General features: G+C 41.2%; 1 protein-coding gene across 1 annotated transcript in view; it reads right to left on the bottom strand.

Annotated features, from left to right (window-relative positions):
- The window catches only part of LOC122643172, a 42,940-nt gene extending 16,702 nt beyond the window's left edge, over positions 1-26,238 (bottom strand). The window contains exons 1-4 of the mRNA XM_043836823.1: positions 26,103-26,238; positions 25,647-25,986; positions 22,279-22,468; positions 22,134-22,183 (exon numbers count right to left, since the gene is read on the bottom strand). Coding sequence (XP_043692758.1) covers positions 22,134-22,183; positions 22,279-22,468; positions 25,647-25,986; positions 26,103-26,134 — 612 coding nt within the window. The 5' untranslated portion in view covers positions 26,135-26,238. The remainder of the gene's footprint in view (positions 1-22,133; positions 22,184-22,278; positions 22,469-25,646; positions 25,987-26,102) is intronic.
- Positions 26,239-27,350: the final 1,112 nt, after the last annotated feature.

Below are 27,350 nucleotides of genomic sequence, written 5' to 3'. Positions count from 1 at the left end.
CAGGTTCACCCAAAACAAGAATGGGGGGGGGGGGAGAAGAATGGGGGGAGGGGGGAGAGAGAGAGAGAGAGAGAGAGAGAGAACTACTTGATGTAGGCATACTATACTCCAAACAGTACAGCCACAAGAAGAAGAAGAACCAGGCCCCTAAATAGGCCACGGTTCTTCAACTGAACTATTTTGGTTCAGGCCAGACCAGCCATGATCTGGGTGTTTGCTGGTTCACTCAAAACCAGGATTATTTTGTAATTTGTAGTACTACTAATAGTTAGGCATAATTTCTTTTTGGTTACTCAATAGTCAATCTTTAGTGTTTACCAAACACTAAAATAAAAAATTAGTCAACGTTAGTTTCTGATTTTGTCATTTCTATTTTCTTGATGTACAAGGCATGACTACTACATGTGTATGTACTTTCTATTTTGTTGCTTTCCTTTCTACAGATACTACACACTTCTTTATATTGTAAGGGGCCATAGAGCCTTCCCCACAATTTTGCCAGTGAATGAATATTGGCTTTCTGACTTTGTTTTGATATGAAATGCAGGCCTTGGCCATATCCTCTTCTTCTTCCTCTTTTTTCTACCATATTCTCTTGCAATCCTAGCCCCTGTTGAAGCTGTCCGAGACCTATTTTTGAGACTCTGATCACTGCCCTGCTGCACCATTGGAATGGAGTTCTTGTTGGTGATATCAGATTCATTTGGAGTATCCCAAATCTGGTGTTGATCTGTCCAGCAGTTTGCTAGGTATTAGTTGTTGCTAAATCTGTCCCCTTACTTTCTATTTTTGTTCTTCCTATTATAACAATCAATTTAACCATTGGATCCCCATCAAACTTGGGAATATTGTTCATTGTTCCATAGTTCAAGATCTCGCTTGTATCTCGGTTTCGTAGCATCTTGAGTCGAGATGACAAGCGATACAGAATTAATACCATATCTCGCTCGAGATCTCGAGCTATTTCTCATTTTGGTTCAACTCGGTCGAACCAGACCTTATTAAAAGCTCATAATACACCATAACTCAACGAGATCTCGACTTGCTCTCGCCTGTCTCACCTCTGTGAAGGACGAACTCCATCTTTGGGCCATTTTTTTCATTTCTTTTAGCAAATCACACCTCCAACACCTCATCAAAGCTTGATTCATTGAAGATTGAAGCTGCTAATCTCCTCCAAGCTGCATCTCAATAAAACCTAAGGTAACTATTCATCTCAAAAACTATATTTTTCATGAAAACATGATCTAAACTTGTTTGTTGACTATGAATTTTTTATATGATATACATTGTCCACCGATCTATGGAATGACTGAGGCGAAACAGTCGAAAAATCAGTCCATCACTATGGAGTATGAAATGGTTAAAATGGTTTATGGTTTGATGTATTTTAGTTCCTAATGCTTATTTAAGTTGTTTTGCACTTCTAGTCTTCTACTTTAATTATATGAGTTCTAAATATTGTGTGGAATAGCCTAGGGTAGACCTCACGCACGCCGTAGACTACCAACTTAGGGTCCGTAGTTGAAGTAACATTTTGGGTTTGAATTTGTAAAAATTAATGGTTCCACTATGTTTAGAAGGCCTAAAATAGGGGAATGTCAAGTTTCAGCCCCTATCTTGGCCATATGGCTACTGAAACCTACCATCGAGTTCAGAAAAAAAAAAATTCATGATCTCGCCGAGATGTCGGTTTCGTGGCCTGGCGAAACTGAGACCTACAACCTTGCATTGTTCCTCTACCTTAACTCCACATTCGACCAGAAAGTGGGCTTGATCTAAGCCTTGGTTCTTTAATCATTGACCTCCTTCTTTGGTGGAATTTCTACCCTACGACTCTGCTTGTGGGAGGGGTGCAACTATTGGTGGTTAAGTGAGTTGAGGTCTATCCCTACCTTTGCACTTGAATACTCTTCATGTTGCACCATTGGGGGATATGATGACTCATTGGTGCTTTGTGGATTCAAGGAGAACTTTAGAAATCCTAGTAAGTAGTGTTCTTGCCATCTGGAATCTACAAGTCTTCCATAATTTTCTGCATCAAGGAGAACTTTAGAAATCCTAGTCTTGGCATCTAGAATCTACTAGTTCTTTAAAACTCTCAACCAAAACCTAATATCTCAACCCTATTCTTCAGATCCTATCACTTCTAATTTTAGATAATGCCTAGCCACCCTTAGTTCTTGTATAATTGTATTTTTTAAAACTCAACCTCATTCCACCAATTATAATTTAACCCTATCCTAAACTTTTATTTTGTTTGTTAGAACCCTAGCCTTCTAACTTTGAACCTTAATTTTATTACAACTTTTCTGGAGCTACCGCTAACCCTCACATTCAAGTTAAACTCCTCCTTTTCATGCAGAATACTAAACCGTTCAGCTTCAATTCGTCAAACTTTACCCCCTCTCTCCATTTCCTAATCATACCAATCCAACCCTAATTTTGTTAAAGAATTCAATTTAATTCAAAATTTGTTATAACAGTTGATAAGGTAAGGACGAATTTATCAAAAAAGAGAATTAAATAAAAAGCAAGGAAGAATTGTAACTAATAAGAGTCCATATGGCACCTCTAAACCTTTTTTTTTTTTTTTTGTTTGCTACCATTTTACCTAAGAACTTGAACTGTTAGGAAAGGACAGCATCAATGTATACATCAACTGGTGGAGGGCCGGTAAGGAAGAAGGGAAAGAAGAAATCAGAGTTGCAGGGGAGAGAAGAAGGGGGGGCGGGGGAAGGAACACACGCACCAGCCACAAGCTCTTCACAAACACAAACTCAATTCATCTTTTCAATCTGAAATTTTATTCTAATACAAGCTATTTAAAAGAAGAAAATCCAACTAACAAAGGAAACCTATCAAACTTGGAAACAAATTTTAACAAGGAAACAATCTCCTAAGATTCCTAACCAACTCTAACACTTAAAAATGTATCCCACTTTCTAAAATTGACTGAATAAAATATTATCTACCTAAATAAAATAAATTCCTAATATCCTACTGGACCAAAGACTCAAACTAGACCCGATTCATCTCCATCTAGATACTCAACTGGGTTTGGGTCGGTCCAAGGTAATGTATCTACATGAGTTCCTCTGGAGTTGAGGAAAACTCGTCCACAAGTTTGTAAAACGAGAGAATCAGCATCATTCGATCAACATCGACGAATATAGACTTTGATGGGGCGATGATCCAGCGCATCTCATGTTCAACCATCATGATCTTCTGATGGTCGTTAGCAAATGGCATCTCTTCGATGTGAATCTGATTGTGGGGTTTCACAACTAAAATCGAACAGTCGATCAATTCTTCAATTGCAACCTTGATCGGACCATATACTTCAGTTTGATCATCGCTTTCATTGTCCATATTTTCTTCTACATCTGATCTGCCTTTTGACGATTTTATCATGCTTGACATCTTACCATAAAAGTTGTTAATATTGGCAAGCTCCTGAAAACTTCTTGTCAAAATATAAAGTTCTATTTGCAATTTACTGAACCCATCACTTATCGAAAGAAGCAATTCAGATCGATTAACCTCCATGATGTAGTGGGTCTATGATATCAATGGCAGAATTGTAATTTATTGGGCTACATACTAAAGAGAAGAAAAGAAGGCTAGAGTAACATATTGGTAGGAAGAGGTAAACTTGGAAGATAATAAAAAGAAAGACAAAGTACAATATGAATAGAAAGGAGGGTGAAATTCTGAAAAGAAAAAAATAACACTTAAAACAAAGTAGGACGTAAGAAGGGGATATACGTGGAACAACAATAAAATTTGAAAAGGAATAAGGTGGGGCAGGGGTACTATGGGGAAACAATAGAGAATAAAATTTAAAAAGCAAAAGCGAGAGGTGAAAAGGGTGGGGGTAATTCTGGAAGGAAAAAAACTTAAAATAAAGTATGACGTAAGAGGGGGGTAATATGGGAAGAATGGGTTGTAAAAGAGGAACTTATCGTGGGAATCTTGGAGTAGAAGACATGTTGAAGCTGTCTTCTTCCAACAGACAACCAGCAGCTGGAGTTCCACTTCAAAGTGGAGTCTGCTACGCAGTCGAACCAGAGGAAAGCAGCAAAAGAGACGCTGCATATTCTGGAGATGAGCAGTGTGGATGATCTATGCAACTTAGAAGGAGACAATGCGGAGAAAGAGGAGATCAGTGGGGTTTGACTTGCAGTGAGGGCTTCGAATCAGGTAGGTTTTTTTTTTTTTGTTTTCTGTCACAGCAAGATAGAAGGGGAAGGGAAAGATGGGATTGGGGTTTCACAGTGGAATCGAAGGGTAGGGGTGGTCACTGGAAACGAAGGATTTTTTTTTTTGTTGGAATCGAACGGATGCATGAAGAAGGTGGGGGAATGGAGGGCTGGAGGACAGGGCTGGCGAATGTATTGGGAATCGATGTTTTTCTTCTTTTTTTTTCACTACTGATGTCGGGAGAAAAGTAGTGGGAAAAGAGAATATGGAAGAGAGATTGATGGGAAGGAGAGGATGCTTTGGCTCAGATACCAAATTGGTGGAGGGCCGGTAGCGCATAAGAAGAAGGGGGGGAAGGAACGCACAAACCAGCCACGCAGGCTCTTCAGAAACACAAACTCAATTCATCTTTTCAATCTGAAATTTCATTCTAATACAAGCTATTTAAAAGAAGAAAATCCAACTAACAAAGAAAACCTATCAAACTTGGAAACAAACTTTAATAAGGAAACATCTCCTAAGATTCCTAACCAACTCAAACATTTAAAAACATATGCCACTTTCTAAAATTGACTGCATAAAACATTATCTACCTAAATAAAATAAATTCCTAATATCCTACTGGACCTGGTTCATCTCCATCTGGATACCCAACTGGGTTTGGGTCGGTCCAAGGCAGTGGATCTGCACCATCAATACTCCCCCCGCACGTGCAGGCCAAGATCCCATGGTCCTTGCACATGGAGCACACACGGCACCGACAGAGAAGAAATGTCGGGAAAACTCTTCCGATGCACTTACCAGGAGTCGAACATTTGACCTCCCTCTTTTGATATCATGTTCGCTACCATTTCACCTAAAAGCTCGAACTGTTAGGGAAGGGCAGCGTCAATATATACATCAACATTTTCCATAAATGAAATTTCTACTGTTTATTTTATTTATTTATTTGGGTAAATAATAGTTTATTGATAAGTCAAAATGAAAGAGATGCAAGAAATGCATCTGATCTTCACAGGCTCTCCTTGGTAGCTGACATCCTTGATCAGAATGGCTGGTCTCCTCCTTCTGCTTCCCTCCATTTCCAAAAGGCTTTTGGGTAGAGGTGACTATGTTTCTTGGTTGGCAAGCAATTTCAATTCATTCTCCTCCAAATCAGCTTGGGATCTTATTCGTCCGAAGGGTCAATTGGTAGTTTGTTACCTTGGAGAAAGCTTCTTTGGTTCAAACATCATATCCCTCGGCACTGCTTCACTACTTGGAGGATCTTCTCCATTTGCCTTCCAACTCAGGCCTTCCTTCGTCACCGCCAGATTCCTGTTTCGCCCTCTTGCTGTCTCTGCTAGAACAATGTGGATTCTGACCATCTCTTCTTCAAGTGTCCTACAGCGGCAGCAATTTGGAATGGTATCTTGTCTAAATGCTGGCCTGCTCCTAAAAGAATCCTTCCCTTCCCCCGCGAGTGGATTTGGATCGACATGACTTTTGCAGGTTCCTCTATTTGCGACACGGTCGGAAAGCTTGCTTTTGTGCTACTCTAAAGTCTTAACCACATTTGGATGGAGCGTAATATCATTAGATTAAGTGAAGAAGAAGAAGAAGAAAGAAGAAGAGAGGAGAAGGAGAAAGAAGAACTGCACAAGTGGGACTGCAGCCGTTAAGGTGACTGCTCCCTAATACCATAAATTAAATAGGGTAAACAATAAAAAACCCATAGACAAAAATACCCCTCATTAGAGAAGAGTCGTGAATAGGAGCTGACGCTAGCTCCCTATTCACGGCTCCCCTTACTCCTAACAATCCCCCTCAAGCTGGAGCATAGATGTTAATCATGCCCAGCTTGGTACAAATACAATTTACTCTTATACTTCCCAAAGGCTTGGTGAACAAATCAGCAAGCTACTCCCCAGTGCGAATATGACGAGGAGAAATAATCCCTTGCTGCAGCTTCTCACGAACAAAATGACAATCAACCTCAATGTGTTTCGTTCTCTCATGAAACACAGGATTCTCAGAAATATGAATAGCCGCCTGACTGTCACACCACAACAGCATAGGAGAATCATCACCAAATCCAAGTTCAGTCATCAACTGTCTAATCCACATTAGTTCACAAGTGCCATGAGCCATTACCCGATACTCCGACTCTGCACTAGATCGAGCTACTACAGTCTGTTTCTTGCTCTTCCATGAAACTAGGTTCCCTCCAACAAAGACACAATAGCCCGAAGTAGACTTTCGATCAATAAGAGATCCTGCCCAATCCGCATCAGTAAATCCATCAATCCTTCTATGACCATGATTAGAGTATAAGAGACCATGCCCTGGATCCTTCTTAATATATCGCAACACCCTTATAATTGCCTCCCAATGACCTGTCCGAGGGGCGGACATAAATTGACTCAGCACACTGACAGGAAAAGAGATGTCAGGTCTAGTCACAGTCAAATAGTTGAGTTTCCCTACAAGCCTTTGATACTTCTCTGGATCATCCAGAACATCCACATCCTCGGCCATAAGTTTCACATTTGGATCCATAGGAGTATCCAAAGGCCTAGATCCCAGTAATCCTGTCTCTGAAAGTAAATCAAACACATACTTTCACTGTGAGAGCGAAATCCCTTTCCTTGATTGAGCTACCTCAATACCCAAGAAATACTTCAGTCGTCCCAGGTCCTTAGTCTGGAATTGCTGTCCCAAATATGTCTTCAAGTCCTCAATGCCTGAAGAGTCGTCCCCTGTGACAACAATATCATCTACATAAACTACCAAAAATATCCTTTCTACATCTGACTGCCTAAAAAACACTGAGTGATCACTCTCAGACCGAGTCAAACCAAATTCCAACACAACATCTGTAAAATGGCCAAACCACACTCTCGGTGACTGTTTCAGCCCATACAAAGATTTCCTCAACTTACACACCTTACCAGACTCCCCCTGAGCAACAAAACCAAAAGGTTGCTCCGTATACACCTCCTCAAGAAGGTCCCCATGCAAGAATGCATTCCTGACGTCGAGCTGAAACAACGGCCAATGATGTATAGCAACCAATGAAATCAAAATGCGGACAGAAGTAAGTTTTGCAACCGGAGAGAAAGTATCCAGATAGTCCACACCATAAACCTGAGCATAGCCTTTAGCAACAAGACGGGCCTTCAACCGAGCCACAGACCCATCAGGATTAACCTTCACCAAAAATATCCAGCGGCAACCAATAGCAGACTTCCCAGAGGGTAAAGAAACAAGATCCCATGTCTGATTGTCCTTCAGAGCAGATAACTCCTCAATCATGGCAGCCCGCCACCCAGGGTGAGCCAAGGCCTCTACCACCGACTTAGGAATAGGATAACTGTCAATAGTAGACAAACAAGCAACAAAAGAAGAGGACAAACGAGCATAGGACACAAAACGATTAATAAGGTGTTGCGTACAACTCCGAACCCCCATACGGGTAGCAATAGGAACATCAAGATCAGAAATAGGAGGTACAGTAGCCGAGGAGGAATTACCTGGAGGGGGATCTAAAGGCGAGGAGGACGTGGGAGATGGTGCTGCTTGGGTACTGTATCTCTCCATAGGTGTAATGCGATGTGTCGGCTCATCGGGTGGGCGACGGCGAAAAACAGCCAGTGGTTGTGTGGGAGGTGGCACATGAGGCAATGGATCTTGCACAGTAGAAGAAGTATCGACAACATAAAGTGGGAGATCATCGTCCAACTCTGAAGCAGGCAGCGAGGATGCAACAAATGGAGTAGATTCAAAGAAGGAGACATCAGCAGTAACAAAGAACTTCCTTAAATCAAGCGAATAACAACGGTAACCCTTTTGGGTTTTAGAATACCCCACGAAAAGACATTTAAGAGCTCTAGAACCCAACTTAGAGCGACCAGGACGATGATCCCGAATAAAACAAACACACCCAAAAACACAGGGTGGTAAGACAAACTGTTGAGATGTGTTACCCGATATTATAAGGGTATTTTTGGTATTTTATTTATTCTTTATTTATGTACTTTTAAACAAGGGTAGAATTGTAATTTGGGTTGTGACACTGTTCACGTGAACAGTGTCATGAACAGTGTTTCCTTTGTAATCTCTTTTATTATTATTATTATAAATAGAGAGCTTTACTGATCTCATTGATCATTCAAGCCATTCACGAAATTCCTGTTTTGTTAACATGGCATCAGAGCCAAATACACTCTGATCTAGGTTTTCAAAACCCACCTCCCTCCCTTCGATTTTTTTTCTCCTTCCCTCCATCAAGCTTCTTCCCTTCTTCTTTCTTCCTTTCTTTTGGTTCTTCTTCTCCCATAGGGCAGCAGCCGCAGCACTACTGAGGTGATCGTAATGATCTAGCTGCTACCCCAACATACCTCCTTTTTTCTGCCTTTTTTTTTTTTTTGGATCGAGTAGAGCTGAGGAACTGTCTGCGATTTGAAGATTCCTAATTTTTTTTGGAGATCAGGCCTCTACATCTGTTTCGGCTGCATCTTCTATTGTGGGATCTTTATTTGATATTGTTCTCAGCCCCTATTCACTTCATCAGATTGGTTGAAGACCCCAGCCCCTTATCGATCTCTCTTCTTAGGGTTTTTTTCAAAACCCTAACATTAATCGATCTTGGGGTTGGGCTGCTGGTTCCTGTTGCATCTGATTGGCACCCTTGCTGCCTTCATTCGACATCATTCCCAGCCTACATATCTGAGATTTTTCGCTCCAATACAGCCCTCTTCTATTGGGGGTCAATTTCAGAATTTTTTTTTGGATTTTTTTGGTTGTTTGCTGCTTAATTGAAGATTGGTTACCTGCTGCAATGACTGGTTCAGATTCTTCTTCAGCCTCTTCTGGCATTGATGGCCAGCCCCGAACTGATTTTCTTCCCCTTGCTGCCCCAATCAAACTTGATGGCTCTAACTACCTGAAGTGGTCTCGGTCTACCTATTTGACAGTAGCTGGCCTTGGCCTCACTGGCCATCTTATTGGGACAACAACTAAACCAGTGGAAGAGGGTTCTCAGCTCAACAAGTAGTTATCTAATGATGCGATGGTGATGTCCTACTTGATCCATTCTATGCAAGGGGATATCTCAGACAATTTTCTTCTACTAGACACAACCCATACTATCTGGAATGGTGCCAAAGAGACTTATGGTCGCACGGGGAATGATGCACAGGTCTATGAGATTAGAAAAAAGGCTAATGCCACTACCCAACAGGAGCTCTCTGTCTCCAAATACTATGCTACCCTCAAGAACATGTGGCAGCAATTGGATCATTACTCCGACTATCAGCCCTCTACTGCTACTGATTTGGCTGCCTATCGCAAACACGTTGACAAAATACGTGTCTATGATTTTTTGGCTGGACTAAATATGGAGTTTGATCCTATTCGGGTGCAAGTACTTGGGCAGTCCCCTTTTCCATCCCTAGAGCAGCCTTTGCCTTGGTTCATAATGAAGAATCTCGTCGGGCTGCTATGCTGCATTCCTCTCCTGTTGATCGATCCGCCTTGCAAGTTGCTTCCAGTACTCCTTCTCTTACCACTACTGATGGTGGTACTGCTGTCCCTAAAGGTCCTGTCAAGTGTGAACACTGCAACAGGCTCTATCATACTAAGGCTCAATGCTGGAAGCTCCATGGGAAGCCTGCTGATTTTGAGGAAAAGAAAGCCCGTGGGAAGTTTAAGCCCAAGGCTCTTATGGCTGATTCTCCTACTACTACTGTTGCTGCCCCTTCATCTGACATTGGGCTTACTCAGGATGAGCTCCTAGCTTTCCGTCGCATGCTACAAGCCTCTTCCGCTGCCTCCACTACGGCATCTGCACCTGCTGCCCCTCCTGGTTCTAATTTTGCCTCAAGTACTCCAGTCAGTAGTTTGTGTCCATCGGCTGTATCCAGTCCTTGGATTTTAGATTCCGGTGCCACTGACCACATGACTGGCTCCTCCCATGTATTTCATCTTTATTCTCCATCTTATGGCACAGACAGTGTTCGAGTAGCTAATGGTTCCCTTTCTCCTATTAATGGGAAGGGTTCCATACGCTGCTCACCTACCCTTTCATTAAAATCTGTTTTGCATGTTCCGTCCTTTGCTACCAACCTTCTCTCTATTAGTAGTCTAACTAGAGATCTGAACTGCAAACTGACTTTTCCCTTCTCATTGTGTCATACAAGATCTAGAGACAAGGCAAACGATTGGGGGTGGTAAGATGCAGGGTGGTCTCTACTTACTTAACCCGAGTCAGCCTTCTACTTTGCATTCGGCTTCCTCTACAGCTCATTATTTACAGTCCACCTCGTCCCTTGACCTTCATCTCTGGCACTGTCGGCTTGGTCATCCATCCCTTAGTACTTTGTCTCTTTTGTTTCCGCGTTTGATTAAGCATCATAATAGGAATGAGTTTTTATGTGAGGCTTATGTTTTGGCCAAAGAGACTCGTTCCAGTTATTCTTCATTAAATAAAAGAAGTGAGACTCCTTTTGCTTTGGTTCATTCTGATGTGTGGGGCCCTACCCGTTGTACTTCCCTTTCTGGTCATCGATGGTTTGTCTGGTTTATTGATTGTTATACTCGTGCCACTTGGGTGTACATGATGAGCCATAAAAGTGAGGTCTTCCGCTGTTTTCAGTTATTTCATCGTGTGGTTCAAACCCAATTCAATGCCACCTTGCGCATTTTACGCAGTGATAATGGCAGAGAGTACATGGAGGGTCAGTTCCAACTTTATTTGGCTGCACATGGTATTGTCCATCAGACCAGCTGTATTGACACACCTGCCCAGAATGGGGTTACTGAAAGGAAAAATAGACATCTCCTTGAGGTAGCCCGGGCCATTATGTTTGCACGGCAGATTCCTTCTCACTACTAGGGTGATGCCATTCTTACCGCTGCATATCTCATCAATCGTGTGCCTACCCGTGTCCTTGATGGTCATTCCCCCGTTGATCTCCTCCAGGGTTCCTCCTCCTTTATGGTTCCCCCTAAAGTTTTTGGTTGTGTTTGCTACGTCCGCAATCATCATCCTCATGGGAAATTTGATCCACGGAGCATTCGGTGTATTTTTCTGGGCTATTCTGAGACCCAAAAAGGATACAAGTGTTACCATCCACCTTCACATCGTACTTTTGTCTCCATGGATATTGTCTTCCATGAGTCCTTGTCATATTATTCCCAGACACCTCTTCAGGGGGAGTAGGATAAGGGTTTTGAAGATGTGTCTGCTATTCTTTCGGCTTCTATTCAAGGGGAGCCCTCTGTAACTTCAGCTCCTACAGTGGCTCCTATTCAGGGGGAGCGTAGACCAGTCAGTCAAATCCCTGTTGATAAGGTATATACCTGGGAGCGCACAGGATAAGTTGAGACTACCACCACCACCATACCACCTACACAATCGTCTGCACTTGATCCAGATCCAGACCCTGCTACACCATCTGGTAAGGATCCTTCCCTTGATTTACCTATCGCTGTTCGTAAAGGCATTAGGTCATGCACCCAACACCCCATCTCCAATGTTGTTTCCTATGATGCTTTATCTCCTTCCTATCGTGCATTTGTTTCTTCTCTTTCCTCTGTTTCTATTCCTCAGAAATGCCAGGAGGCGATTGCAGATCCAAAGTGGAAAGCAGCCATGATGGAAGAAATGACGGCCTTACTTAAAAATGAGACATGGGAGCTAGTTGTTCTTCCTTCGGGTAAGAAACCAGTCGGGTGCAAATGGGTATTTGTTGTCAAGCAGAAGCCAGATGGAACAGTGGATAGATATAAAGCCAGGCTTGTGGCCAGAGGCTTCACTCAGACTTATGGGATCAACTACCAGGAGACATTTGCCCCTGTTGCGAAGTTGAACACTGTCCGGGTCTTACTATCTTGTGCTGTCAACTTTGGCTGGGACCTACAGCAGTTGGATGTAAAAAATGCATTTCTTCATGGGGAGTTGGAAGAGGAGGTTTATATGGATGTTCCTCCGGGTTTTTCCTCTGACAAGACCCATGGGAAAGTTTGTAGGCTCAAACGGGCACTCCATGGGTTGAAGCAATCTCCACGGGCATGGTTTGGTAGGTTTCATAAAGCCATGGTCTCCTGTGGATACAAACAGAGTAATGTTGATCACACTCTGTTCATCAAGCGAAAGGGAGAAAAGGTCACTCTTCTCATAGTTTATGTTGATGACATAGTTGTGGCTAGTAATGATACAGATGAAGTTTCTCACCTGAAGGCTTTCTTGGGACGGGAATTTGACATAAAAGATCTAGGACAGCTAATATATTTTCTTGGGAATGAAGTTGCCCGTTTTCCAAAAGGCATCTTTCTCTCCCAGAGAAAATATGTTCTAGATTTACTATCAGAGACTGGTTTGCTTGGTTGTCATCCTCATGACACTCCCTTGGAAGCTACTACCCGTCTGCAAGAGAAGGATGGTGAACCTGTTGATAAGGGCAGATATCAACGATTGGTGGGCAAGCTGATTTACCTCTCCCACACCAGACCAGATATTGCCATTGCTGTGAGTCTTGTGAGCCAGTTCATGCATGATCCTTATTCCACTCACATGGCTGTTGTTCTTTGTATTCTCCATTACTTGAAGTCAGCTCCAGGAAAGGGGATCCTTTTGTTTCCTCATGACCATCTTCGCATTGAGGCTTACACGAGATGTTGGTAGGGTGGTAACCCTGACAGGAAATCTACCTCGGCTATTGTACTTTTGTTGGAGGAAATCGGTCACATGGCGGAGTAAAAAGCAAAATGTTGTGGCAAGATCTAGTCTTGAAGCTGAATTCGCGCTATGGCCCAGGGCATATGTGAGTTCTTGTGGCTTGAGTTTACTCCTTGATATCCGTGGTTCTGTTCATCTTCCAATGATGTTGTACTGTGACAACAAAGCAGCAATTAGCATTGCCCACAATCCAGTGCAGCATGATCGTACCAAACATGTGGAGATTGACAGACACTTCATCAAGGAGAAGTTAGAGAGTGGGCAGATTTGTATCCCTTTTGTGAAGTCTGAAGATCAACTGGCTGATGTCTTCACCAAAGGGTTGAGTGGGAAGTTGTTTTATCCTAGTCTAGTCAAGTTGGGCATGTGTGATATCTATGCCCCAACTTGAGGGGGAGTGTTGAGATGTGTTACCCGATATTATAAGGGTATTTTTGGTATTTTATTTATGTACTTTTCAACAAGGGTAGAATTGTAATTTGGGCTGTGACACTGTTCACGTGAACAGTGTCGAGAACAGTGTTTCCTTTATAATCTCTTTTATTATTATTATTATAAATAGAGAGCTTGACTGATCTCATTGATCATTCAAGCCATTCACGAAATTCCTGTTTTGTTAACACAAACAATGGATGGGAAGGGAACAACAAAGAATATGGAATACCACCACCCAAAACAGAAGAAGGCATGCGGTTAATAAGATAACACGCAGTCAAAACAGCATCAGCCAAAAAATTTTAGCCACTTTCATCTCAAATAAAAGAGATCGAGTAACTTCCATCAGATGTTTGTTCTTCCTCTCGGCTACACCATTTTGTTGGGGTGTATCCGCACAGGAGGACTGATGAATGATCCCATGCTGAACCATAAACTCATTAAAGGGAGCAAAAAAATATTCTTTTGCATTGTCACTGCGAAGAACTTTCAAAGAAGTAGTAAATTGATTCTGAATTTCAAGCACAAAAGTACAGAAAATGGAAAACAATTCAGAACGATCTTTCATTAAATAAATCCAGGTAACTCTGGAAAAGTCATCTACAAAAGTGACAAAGTAATGAAAACCCAACACAGAAGTAACAGGACACGGACCCCACACATCAGAATGAACTAAAGAAAAGGGTTGGACAGCCCTGTTATTGACTCGAGGGGGATAACTTACACGGTGAAGTTTCCCAAACTGACAAGACTCACACTGTAAACTAGACAAGGACTGAAATCGACTATCTAAAATCTTCAAAATCTGCAAGGAAGGATGACCCAAACGACAATGAATCTGATGAGGAAGTGCCACACTCGAACACGCCACAGTGGATGCGTCGTCAAGAAGATACAATTCCCTAGATACGCGACCTCTACCAATCGTTTTCCTCGACTGGAGATCGTGAAACTCACAATAATCAAGAAAAAAGGTAACAGAACAATTGTTAGCTTTGGTAAACTTTCGAACAGATAATAAATTAAAAGGAAATTTGGGCAAGTAAGAAACGGAGGACAACGACAAAGAGGGGGTAACTTGCACAGTGCCTGTACCCCGAACTTTAGCAAGAGACCCATCGGCTAACACAACATTAGAAGAAGATTCACGAAATGAAAAAAAAATACCTGATGCTCCAGTCATATGGTCCGAAGCACCTGAATCAATGATCCAGGGACGAGAAGTAGATGATAGGCATGCAATAGCATTACCTAGCTGAACTAGGGTAGCAGTGGAGAACTGAGATGACTAAGAATTCTGAAATTGAGTAAATCGCTCATAATCTTCATCAGACATAGTCATTGGTTTACCCTCAGGCTTGGAAGGAGGAGTAACCACTGGATCACTGCTGGCTGAATTCGCAAACTGAGGTGGTTTACCATGAAGCTTCCAACAAAGCGCTGAATGTGACCAGCTCTGCCACAATGATGACAAGTGTGCACCTGGCCTGAAGTCTCTGAAGTACTGGATGTGGGTGCTTTACTGTTCCCTAACCCACGACCATGGCCACCACCACTGCTGCCCGTACCTGTCCCACCACTAGGCCCACGGTTGGGAAAGGCTGCAAGTGCTGAACTCTCATTACCATGGGTGGAGTCTTGGCTGTTCTCACGAGAAACCCGTAAAAGGCAAGAAAAAGCTTCTGGAAGTGTGGTGACTCTATCCCCACCAAGAATTTGAGACCGTACTGGCTCAAATTCTTTTCGAAGTCCACCCAAAAATACCATAACAGCCAGCTGCTCTCGCTGTTGCTGCATCTCCTTCACATCAGACGTGAGAGGAAGAATGGAATTCAGCTCCTCATATAGTTGCTTGAATTCCGCAAAATATTGGGTTACACTCAGAGTCTTCTAATCCACTTTATAAAATGCTTGGGACAGATCATAAATCCGAGACAAGTTGTCCATCCCAGAATAGAGGACATTCAAGTATTCCCATAAATCCTTTACTGTGTCAATGTGAGTAACCAGGTCTGCAATCTGATTATCCATTGAGTTCAACATCTGACTCAATATTTGTGCATCCACTGTATCCCATGTCGTGTCTCCTTCAGGCTTTGGCTTTGTGAGATGATCCTGTTGATCACGCCTCGTCAAGGCCAACCGAACCACCTTTTTCCATTGCTGAAAATTAGAAATCCCTTCAAGTTTCCTTTCGGTAATGCGATGAGAAGAGGAGGACAGTTCAGTCACAGTCGTCTTTGCATCACCCATGCTTAACTAAACACCTTGAATCTTCACAGAGCAGTCTCGAACAGAGGACAGCAAGCACTTCTCAACTTGCAAACACTTCTGAAATTCACAGAGCAGTCTCGGACAGAGGACAGCAAGCACTTCTCAACTTGCAAACACTTCTGAAATTACAAACAGTTCTGTAACTGTAGGACAGCAGGGTGATATGATCTTCAATCTCTCACAACCAACAAACACCAGCCAGCAAGAAGTTAAGAGCTTCAATCAACCACGAAAAATTCTGGAATTGATTTTTGTAGTGAAATCAATACACCAGCCAGCAAAATAAATACCCTCCAATAAATCGATTCAGAAAAAAAAAAAAAAAAAAAAAAAAAAACAATATCAGTCTCCAAATGGCAAAACAGCACCTGAATCGATCTCAACCTTCATACATACCAAAAATTGAGACCTAGTTCTTTTATGTAGACATGAACTAGTCTCAAACAGTTCCACAAAGCTGCAGCATAGGGTGCTGCATCCCCTTCACAGTAAGATCATGAAAATCCTCAAAGCTTTAGGTCTCCAAAGTCGCAACCTTGTTTTGATCCAAACGAAGAGAATGGAGAAGGTTCGAGGATGTTAGATTGACTCCTACAGTCCTAGCTCTGATACCATATTAGATTAAGTGAAGAAGAAGAGAGGAGAAGGAGAAAGAAGAACTGCACAATTGGGACTGCAGCCAAGGTTCGAGAACTCGCGAGATCTCGCCGAGTTTCTCGGTTTTGGGCAAAACCGAGTCGAGTTCCTAGTCGGTACAAAAAACTACAATTTCTCGACCGAGATCTCGCCGAGATCTCGGTGATATCTCGAAGGTGAAAATCATGGTTTTTTTAGTACAAAAAAACCAATATCTCGCAGAGATCTCGGCGAGATCTCGGTTGGGCCCAAAGATGCTAGTTAGTTGTATTTAGCCCAATTTTCACCCAAAAACCATTTCCAACATAAGAGAGAGCAGGAACAGAAGTTCTTAGGCTCTAAACCAAGGGGAAAAAACCTCTCCTTCAAATTTCTTCTTCTTTCTTTCGATTGTTGGATGGAATGCACTGTTTGGAGTTAGATTGAAGTGCCAAAGTGAAGATTCAAGTGCCAATTTGGAGCATCATCACCTATTTGCAAGATTTCAAAGGTGTTTTCTATTTCTTCCCCAAATCTATTTTTTCCAAAAAAAAATTTTGTAATCCTTGTTAGATTCATGTGGTTTTAATATATGTTGAACATCTTTGCCCGATCTATCACTTCATGGAGTCGGATTTTTTTTTCAGTTAATAAATTATTTATTATAATTTCTGGAAAAATAAATGATTTATTTGAAAAAAGAAAATGAAAAAAATAGGATGAATAGTGATTGTTTGAAAATGATTTTGATATATGTTAAACTACTTGGGATGCTCTACAGCCCCATGGATTAATTTTTTATTTTCACCCATTAAAAAAATTATTTTATTTTTCAGATTTAATAAATATATTATAAAAATTAAAAAAATATATATAATATTAAGGAAAAATACTTATTGCTTATGGAAAATTATGTACAACATATGTACATAATATTCAACTTCAAATGGTGTCAAATTCATCATTACATTATATTTTTCTTATACTTTAAGGTATAAATAGTTTTAAAAAAAATTCAAAATATTATTTTTAATTAACAAATAAATACTTGGGTTAGGGGATAAATAAGATATAGTTATTTCATAGTTCTAGTAGCTTGACATTACGTTTAAGAGTTATGAATAGCATACTTTAAGTCTTGAATACCTTACTTTAAGTGATCCATGGTTATTAATACATGCTTTTTTATGTAACAGTGTCAAACATAAGACATTTTGTATTCAATGTCTGATATAGCATGGCAACATGGAGTTCCCATGTCCATGAGACAAAAAGAAGTCCAAATGCAATTATTGTGGGAAGTTGCTATCCGGAGGAGCCACCAGGTTAAAGCAACACTTGTCCGCAGTACGCAAGGATGTTTCATCATGCCCAAATGTTCCTATCCAAGTGAAAGTGGCAATGACACAACATTTGAAAGGAGGAAGATTAAAAAAATCTGAGAGGGAAAGAATGCAACAAGAGTTTAATGAGGCAATACTAGAGAGGGCTGGTGCAGAGGTTTGTGGCGAAGATGATACCGACATTGGGCCTCCACCTGGTGAGTTTCAATCAAAGGCTGAATGGAGAATTTACCAGCAGACTTTGGCTGAGAGTAGACAAAGTTTTCATTTTGATAATATAAGAGCATATGAGCAAGCAAGAGGAGCTGGTGGATCTGGCTCAGCTGCACCAGTGCAAGAAGATGAGAGGAGAAGAAGCACTGGGACAAGAAATATACCACGACCCCAAACCCGACCACGAGTACAAGGTCCAGAACCCATTTTTGAGCAGGATCCCACCACTTTTAGGCAACAAGATGCCTACCAGCCAACCATCCCACAAGTATTTGGTGGTAAACAAGAGAAAGCACGAAAAGCCTTCAGCAAATTCATGCTTTACCATGGCATTCCAGCCAATGTAGCACAAGGAACATACTATGATGCATTCCTTGATGCTGCAGGGAGGGCTGGTGCAGGATGGAAGGGACCTTCACCATTTGAATTATACAATGTGTATTTGCCTCAGGAGGTAGAGGAGCTAAAAGAATACATTGATGGTTTGAAGCCAATGTGGGAGACATATGGGGTTACTCTTATGGCTGATGGTTGGACTGGACCTACTAGGCTGTCCATCATAAATTTCATGGTGAGTTGCAATGGAAAGACTATATTCTTGAAGTCTATCGATGCATCAAAGCATATAAAGGATGCATCATACTTGTATAAGGAGTTGAAGCAAGTGGTGGAGGAGGTAGGACCAAGGAACGTTATCCAAATTGTGACGGATAACGGTTCCAACTATAAAAAGGCTGGAGAGAAGTTGATGAATAAGAAGAGTAAGAGGATCCGGCTCTTTTGGACCCCATGTGCAGCCCATTCTATTGATTTAATCTTTGAAGGACATGGGGAAAAAGACTTTGGTGGCGGGTGTGGTAAATAGGGCAAGACAAGTGACAACTTTTGTGTACAACCATTCTTATGCTTTAGCCTTGATGAGGGAGAAATGCAATGGAGATTTAGTGAGGCCTGGTGTCACTCGATTTGCCACCAATTACATTGCATTGAAGAGCTTTGAGTAAGACGATAGGTCTAAGGTGTATGTTTGCAAGTCATGAATGGTTTGGTTGGCAAGGTTCTAAGTCGAAGAAGCAAAGGTAGCACAAAGACCATTGCAAATGATGGATTTTGGAAGGACTTGGGGAAAGTGGTTGGCATATTAGAGCCAGGTGGCGATCAGAGGATGGTTGATACAGAGAAGAAGCCTACTTTAGGTCACATTTATCTTGCCATCCAAAAATGAAGGAAATGGTTAGAGTGCTATACCTCGAAGTGCAAAGTCCTACACTAACATCATTAATGAGCGGTGGGAGAAGCACTTGAGTCATCCATTGCATAAGGTCAGTGAGTTCAACATACTTTATACTTTAAATGTTATAACTTTTTTACATTTACATATTCAAAACCCTAAAGGCATTAAAGCGATTAAGTCACTAACAAATCATATTTGTGGTGTTTACTTTACCAAGATACTATTTGAATCCAAAGTATCACTACTCCCATGATCTTGGGCTAGACATAGAATTGTTAAAGGCGATTCAAGTCGTTACTCGAAGTTGGAGCCCCATCCAAAGACACAAGTGCTTGCAACGATGAGGTGAGAGTATGGGACTTTGGCACTTTGGTTTTATGAATGTAATTACTAAATAGGAAATACTAATGCCTCATATTGAAAATAGATCAAATACTTCGAGAGGCCTCAAGAAGTTTCGATCGACTAGTCACAGTGGAGGGTAGACAAAAGTCGGACCCTGGTAGGTGGCATGATATTACATTTATGAATTATAATTTATCTCTTTATAATGTACATATTCTTACTATTCTATATTTGTAATGCAGCCGACGTGGGTGCTTTATGGTACAAGTTCACCTACCGAGGAAGGTAGCGGTGAGAGTGCTCTCACAAACTTGTTCATCCTCCGGATGTGAGCGCAATCGAGTACATTCTCATTGATACATTCAAAGAGGCGGAATAGGTTGGGTAGCGAACGACTGGAGCAGCTTGTGTATGTGCACTACAATATGAGATTAAGGATGAGGCACATACGTGAAGGAATTGAGGCCAATGATAAAGAACCCATTGAACTGTCCAACATTTTTCAAGAGGACTCTGATGACGATGAGGATCCCCTATTCCAGTGGGTGAGGGATCGTGGTACACCTGATATGGATCAATCTGGGGGTAGGCCCGACCCCACCATTGCGTCTCTAACCGGCACTGATGTTGATGAATATATGTCGACGCAAGAGGGGCGTGCACATGCAGAGTCACCGAAACCTTTTGAGCCTGCTGTAGGAAGTCCTGCTGATGATGATGATGGTGGTGGTGATGACACTGGTGATGGTGATGGTGATGGTGGTGAAGCTGCTGCTGCTAGTGGCATGCGGAGTGGCGGTTATTATGATGATCGTCGTGAGGGGATCGCGAGAAGCGTCTGGCAAGAAGTTGGAGACGGGAGGACCTGTGCGTTTCACCGGTGAGTCTCGGTTTACGCATGCCACTCAAGATCAAGACCATGGTGGCTACCCTAAAACATACAACAGAAAGAAGGGTCGCAAACACTCACATCAGTCTATGCTCGGGAGGAGGACAACGGAGTATGAACACCATGCTTACAAGTTTCGGAAGCATGAGTATAGATACTACTAGTGAGCATCGATCATGGCAATCATCTCAGATCATCATGGCTATGACTACGGCCAGTGAGCACCGGTTCGATTATAGTGCCTATGGTCGAGTATGGGCATCAGGTGAGTATGACGATCAAAGCTCTAGGTCGGTGTTGGGCATACATTCCTAGTCCCAAACCAGTCATACATGCCTCAAACTCAATATGACGAGTGCAGTGGATCTTACACCTCATACCAACGACCTCCCATGTACCCTAAGATAGGGAGATTGGTATATGTTGATCGAAGACTTATATGGAAGGCTGTGTCACACTATTTGCAACACTATAGCAATTCCATGACATGGGAATTATATGTGGATCGATATAGGGATGAATTTCTTGTTCAATCTCATTTTATGTAACAAATTAAGTGAACATTGATGTAATGTACATTTTATTTGAATGTTTTGATTGATGTGTGCTAATTAGAATGTTTTGATTGTTAATTTGCTATGTTTTACTAAATTATATATAGATTATGTTGTTTTAGACTTTTAGTACGACTCGTCGCCTACCAACCTATGGTCCAAAGTGAAACTCATATTTGGACTTGTTTTTTGGCAAATCTGGGCATGCCATTGTGTTTAAATGGCCTGAAATAGGCTGGATACCAAGTTTCAGACCCAAAATATGTGTACAACCCACCAAGTTGGGGGTCCGAGTCCAAAAAAAAAAAACTGCACCAACTCGCCGAGATCTCGGCTCGGCTCGACTCGGTTTCTGGCCTAGCCGAGATGCCACCGAGACCCGAGTTCTCGAACCTTGACTGCAGCCGTTAAAGTGACTGCTCCCTAATACCATAAATTAAATAGGGTAAACAATAAAAAACCCATAGACAAAAATACCCCTCATTAGAGGAGTCGTGAATAGGAGCTGACACTAGCTCCCTATTCACGGCTCCCCCTTACTCCTAACAATCATGAAATGGACTGCCAACTCTAGCTCTTATCAGCAGATTTGGGATTCCATTTCATTTGAAATTAAGGCGAAATTATCGTCAGCTCCTCCTTCTTCTTGTCTTGACACCCCAAGGAACAGGCTCATTGTTGTCTCCTAGGGTCTTTCTTCTGTCTCTCTTGTTGCTCCCAACCCTCATTTGTGAGGGTTTGGCTTCTGATTCTTTGTTTTGTTGCTCCCCTTTAGGGGCCCTGTAATTTTTCCCTCTTTGGTAATGAATTTCTTATTCACCCAGAAAAAAAAAAAAAAAAGAGATGCAAGAAACCTCCAAAAGGAGGCAAAGCTATTATTAGTATACAACAACAACAACAAAACAAAAGGTAACCACCCATACTATAGACCATACTCACAAAGGAATGTCATCCTATAACATGACCAAGGCCAAAGAACTCTCCGCTTGGCCAAGTCTTAACTTTCATAGGACTCCATTACTGTACAGTCCAACCTAGACAAGGTGCCCATTGAACCTACCGAGATTGCAAATCCCCAAACACTCCTCGAAAAGGAGTAGACGTCTAAGTAATGACATTTCTGCAACCTCCTATAAGTACTCTATGATAAACTCTCCAAAGAAACCCAAGTAGAAAAACCTGAATAAGTTTCTTTCAACTAAGATTCAGAAATAGAACCTGTGCAAATAAGAATTCATTTCCATGTAATTCCAGAAAGCATGGATCAATTAAATTTCCCACATATGGAAGACATTAACACAACAATTACCTCACAAGTTCGGCAAGAGGGGCAGGCCCATGAACTCCAATGAAATAAATCTGAAACAGAATCCCATATGAAAAAGTTTACTTCCACAAAAGTAACCAAAAATATATGAAGTAAAGCTGACAAAGATCAAGGGCAGAGAAGGAACCTCGGTTCTGGGCCCAACTTTTAAGGCAGTTCCTATGATACTTCTTGCCACAAATTTTGCATGGAAGCATCCTCAATGCTCTCTCACTTCCTTCATTTTCACCATAAAAGCATAATCGACACATTACATTGATGTTTGAAGAAACCTGTTCTTCTCCAACAATATCTCGAACTGTTTCTTTAGAGGCATCCTGGAAAGAGGAAAAAATAAAAATCAATACTAATAAAGCAAAACAATTTAAGTGAATCAAAGAACATGACAATAGAAGATTTTACTCACCTTTTCTGAAGTTCCAGATGAATCAAAATTCATTGGAAGGGTGTCTTGGGATGGGTTTAACAAGAAGGAAATAACAGGAGAAGACCACAAAATGAGACCACAGCACCAAAACATACATATGACTTTCCAATTCATTTGGGATGGTATGAATACAACTCAATGCAGTCTTATCCCACTAAATGGATCAGCTACATAGATCTTTTTTCTCCAACCAGCCCTATTCAAATACATACTTGTTACTACTCCAAAGATATGCATATCCTTCCACACCACTTCTCCAAGAGTCATTTTAGGCCTACCCCTGGCTCTTTTAGCTCCTTCAATCTAGATCGAATCACCCCTCCATACTGGAGCATTCAAAGGCATCTGTTGCACATGTCAATGCTACCTTAGATGACTTTCTCACAACTTATCATGTATCGGAGCTACTCTTAAATTAATTAGCTCTAATTTGTTCATTCCTTAATTTATCTTTTCTACTTTTACCATTAATCCACCTCAATATCCCCATTTCAGCTACAGTAAATTTGTTTATATGTTGTTTCTTTATTGCCCAACATTCAGCTCCGTTATCATTATTGATCGTATAACTGTCCTATAATATTTTCCTTCGTTTTAAAAGAATATATCGATCACACAACACTCCAGACACACCCTCCTCTTCATCCACACTACTTTATTTATTTATGCAACATCATCCTCTATTTCTCCTTCTATATTTATGATTGAACCTAGGTACCTAAAATTTTCACTTTGCGCTATCTCCCATTCATCAATTTTCACCGCACTTTCACTCGTATTGTTACTATCGTTACACACCACATACTCTGGTTTTGTTCTACTTATCTTAAACTTTTTTATTCCAAGGGTAATCTCCATAATTCCAACTTTGCATTTATCTCTGCTTTTGTTTCATCCACCATAACAATATCATCAGCAAAAAGCATACACCGAAGGATCACCCTTGAATGTCTCAAGTCAACTCATCTATGATTAACACAAATAAATATGGACTTAAATTTGATCCTTGATGTAATCCAATTGTAATTGGGAATTCACTACTATGTCCCTCCATAATTCTTACACTAGTCACTACTCACTACACCATTGTATATATATTTAATCATGTCCACAACTCCATATATTTAATTGAAACACTTTTCTTCTCTAACAGTTGCCAAATCAACTCTCTAGGTACTCCATCATAAGTTTTTTCCAAGTCATAAAGACCATATGGAGATCCTTCTTACATTCTCTAAATATTTTCATTAGTCTCCTAAGCAAATAAATAACTTCATGGTTGATCTTCCTGGAATAAAACCAAATTGGTTTCCGAAATATAAGTTTCTTGTCTGAGGCGGATTTCAATTACTCTCTCACATAGTCCCATACTTTCATGGTATGGTTCATTCCTCTATAGTTATTACAGCTTTAAATATCCCCTTTATTTTTATAAATCGGAACCACAATGCTTTTCCTCCATTCACCTTGCATTTTGTTTGTGCTTATAAACTTATTAAACAACTTAGTTAGCCAAGTTATTCCACTAATTCCTTAGCTCTTCCACACCTTTATTGGAATCATGGTACTAAAACTTGAAACTCGACCCCAACTCAACACTGGGAAAAACCAAGATATCTCAAGATCTTGGTCGAGTTGGTGCATTTTTTTTCCTAACTCGAAACCTAGTTTCGGTGGGTTTTAGACCTAGTTTGGGTCTGAAACTTGGTACTCAGCCTATTTTAGGCTATTTAAACACAATGGCATTATCAGATTTTGCAAAAACAAAGTTCAAATAGGAGTTTCACTTTGGATCCTAGGTTGGTAGGCGACGATGTACTAAAATACCCTACTCTACACATAATTTAGTAATAGAAAGCAATCAAAACATTCAATTAATGTAAAACAACTTAAATAAACATTAGAAATGTTAAAGTGATACATCAAACTGTTTAACAATGTTACAACGATCATCACATAAAATTCCCTTAAATCACGCATTCAGTCCCCACTAGTGCCACATAGTCTTCCCATGTCGTAGTGTTGTTGTACTGTTGCACATAGTTGTCCACAACAATCATATAAGAGTTGTCATCAGCATATGCCAAGTCCCCTATCCTAGGGTATAGTAGTTGCCATGAGGCGTGAGATCCACTGCTACTGTCATATTGAGGCATGTATGGGTTTGAAAAATGCTTCAAATTTGAGATGAATCCTTCAATTTTGTAGCTGAATCCTTCAATTGTGTAGTTGAATCAACTCTCCGGTAGGTTGTACGTTGAAATCCGGAGGTAAAATGAGCTCACAGCCTTCACGGGGGAAGAAAGGAGGTTCTGGACAGAACTCGATCGAGATATCTCGAGTTCTGTCGAGTTACGAAACTTTTAAAGGATAAGATGGGTCGAGATCTAGGTCGACCCCATCTCTGGTTACCCGAGGTTTAGCACTTTTAAAACTCGTATGAAGTCTCATCTCGACCTCCTGGAAAACCGAGATCTCGGGCCGAGTTTTAGAACTATGATTGGAATACCATCTGGACCAAGTTATTCCAGTCTACTGGCGGCAATTGCAGCACTGATCTGTGGATGCAAACCGTTGTGAAATTGTGCCATTAAGACTTTGTCCCACTCAAACTCAGAACGAGTGGCTAAGTAATTTGTTAAAACACCGAATCAATATCATTCTTCCCTTTACCAACTTACTCCTAACTGATAGCACGACTAGAAACAGAACCCATCAAGTATCCTTTCTTAATGAGAACATATGGGGAGTGAACATTCAAAAAAAAGGAGCATACTACCTTTGCAGATCAGAAGTATAAATTACTCCTTGCAATTCACAACAGACACAGCAGTAACAGAAACAAAAACAAACTGACCCTGCTAGGCAGGTGGAAACCTTGTAGGATGGTGGAAGTGGGATAAAACTATTTTTCACAAACACAGAACTATAGTATCTAATCCTAAAATGCAAATCAATGACCCTATTACAGAAAGCACAAGTTCAACAAGATAGGGGGAAAAAACAATTTAAAGTTTTTCGAACAAATATGGTCTTTTTGCTAAAGTCAACAATTTGAAGAACCTCACCGCCAAATCACCGGTTTCAAACCTCCGAGCATAATTCTCGGCGGCCAACGAGGCAGCAACCGCCTTCTTCTGCATCGCAACTCTCTTTCTCTGAGCAGACAAAATCTCCTCCCCATCCGCATCTCCACCCCCAACTCCATCAGCTACAACAGTCACCACCGGAGTCGAAGCAACAATTCGAGGAACCGCAACCTGAACAGTGCCTTTCTGACGAGCCTTGACTGACCACGGATCGCTCAAGAACTCCTCAACCCTAAAAATCTCCTCCAAGAAATCTTTCCTCCCCTTCTCGCTCTGAAGCTTCTGAGGAAACCCAAGCGTGCAGAAGCAGATACGCTGGCTGCAATTGAAAACAACAAACAATTCTATCAACTCTTAAGACTTATTAGGATCGGGAAACCTCCAAAACTTAGAGCCTACAGAGGAGGTTTTAGGTGAGACTATAAACAGACGAACCATGTAATTGGGCAAGCAACGTGAAATGCCATGGAATTGATTTCGGTTCTCTCTTTTCTTTCTTAATTTTTAGCGGGATTTCTCCTGTAATCAAAAATCTTTTGAATAGTATTAATTTCCCTAATAATAAAAGCAAAAAAAAAAAAAAAAAAGGTAAATAAACGATGGAAGAGTATCAAGTTTTGTGCGTTTGGGATTGGGACCTTTCCCGACTCCGAGTCCCGAATTCCCGACTCCCGACGATTTTTGTACGTGGGGTATTAATATGCTCCTTTGGTGATATGATGGTGTGTTTGTTGACGAAGGATTTTATAGGCCTAACCCGGTTTACTTTGATTATAACCTGAACAATCACTAATACTATGTTTGGTGGAGCTGTAAAATTGGGGCTACCTTAGTTTTAAATTCGAATAGGGTGTCAATCGGTCGGTTCAAGCCGGTTTTGGTATGGGAATGGTGAAACTGAAACCAAACCAATAAGGAAATCGGTTTCGGCACGATTTCCATTCGGTTTGGTTTCGGGTTTACATCGGCTTATTGTATCGGTTTGTTATTGGGTCGGCTTCTTATATATATGCTTTTTTATGGGATTCGGGTTGCTATCGGTTTCTTATCAGGGTATATCGTTTGGTTTCAATCCGGGTTTTTGAGTCAGTTTCGGTTTGGTTTCAAGTTCTTTCGGTTTTTTGGTTTGGTCCGGTTCAGATTTGGTCATAAATCCCCAAAATCGAACCCAACCCAATAAGACTTCGGTTTAGTTCAGGTCATTTTACCTGGTTCAGTCTAGGGTTGCAAGTTTGGCCCTGTTGGCCCGAACCCGCATTGGCCCACCCTGAGCCTGAACAGGGCCTAGGCTGAGATATTTGCCCCTGAGGGCAAGTTAGGGCTGAAAATTTCTGGCCCTGAGGCAGGGTCGGGTTGGGCCAGAGTTGAGGCCTCGGGCTAATATAATGTATATAATATATAATAAACTTTAAATGTCACATATACTTTGTTATATAATATATTATATATGAAGATAATAAGTGATAATATGTTTTATTATAGTGTTATTTTATGTAAAATTGATAATTTTCTTCCCGACCTAGCCCAAGTGCCCAACTCAATCCAATGCATGCATCTTTCCTTCCCCCAATTCATGATCAGGGCCAACTAGGGTCAGCCCGACCCGACCCTGAGGTTTGGTCAGGATTGGATTTTCTTGGCCCTGAATCAGGATCGGGTCGGGCCTAAGCCCAGATAAAGGAT

This window comes from Telopea speciosissima, chromosome 10, assembly GCF_018873765.1.
Source record: "Telopea speciosissima isolate NSW1024214 ecotype Mountain lineage chromosome 10, Tspe_v1, whole genome shotgun sequence".
NCBI lineage: Eukaryota > Viridiplantae > Streptophyta > Magnoliopsida > Proteales > Proteaceae > Telopea > Telopea speciosissima.
The sequence above is the reverse complement of the archived record's forward strand: the minus strand, read 5'-3'. Positions and strand labels throughout refer to the sequence as shown.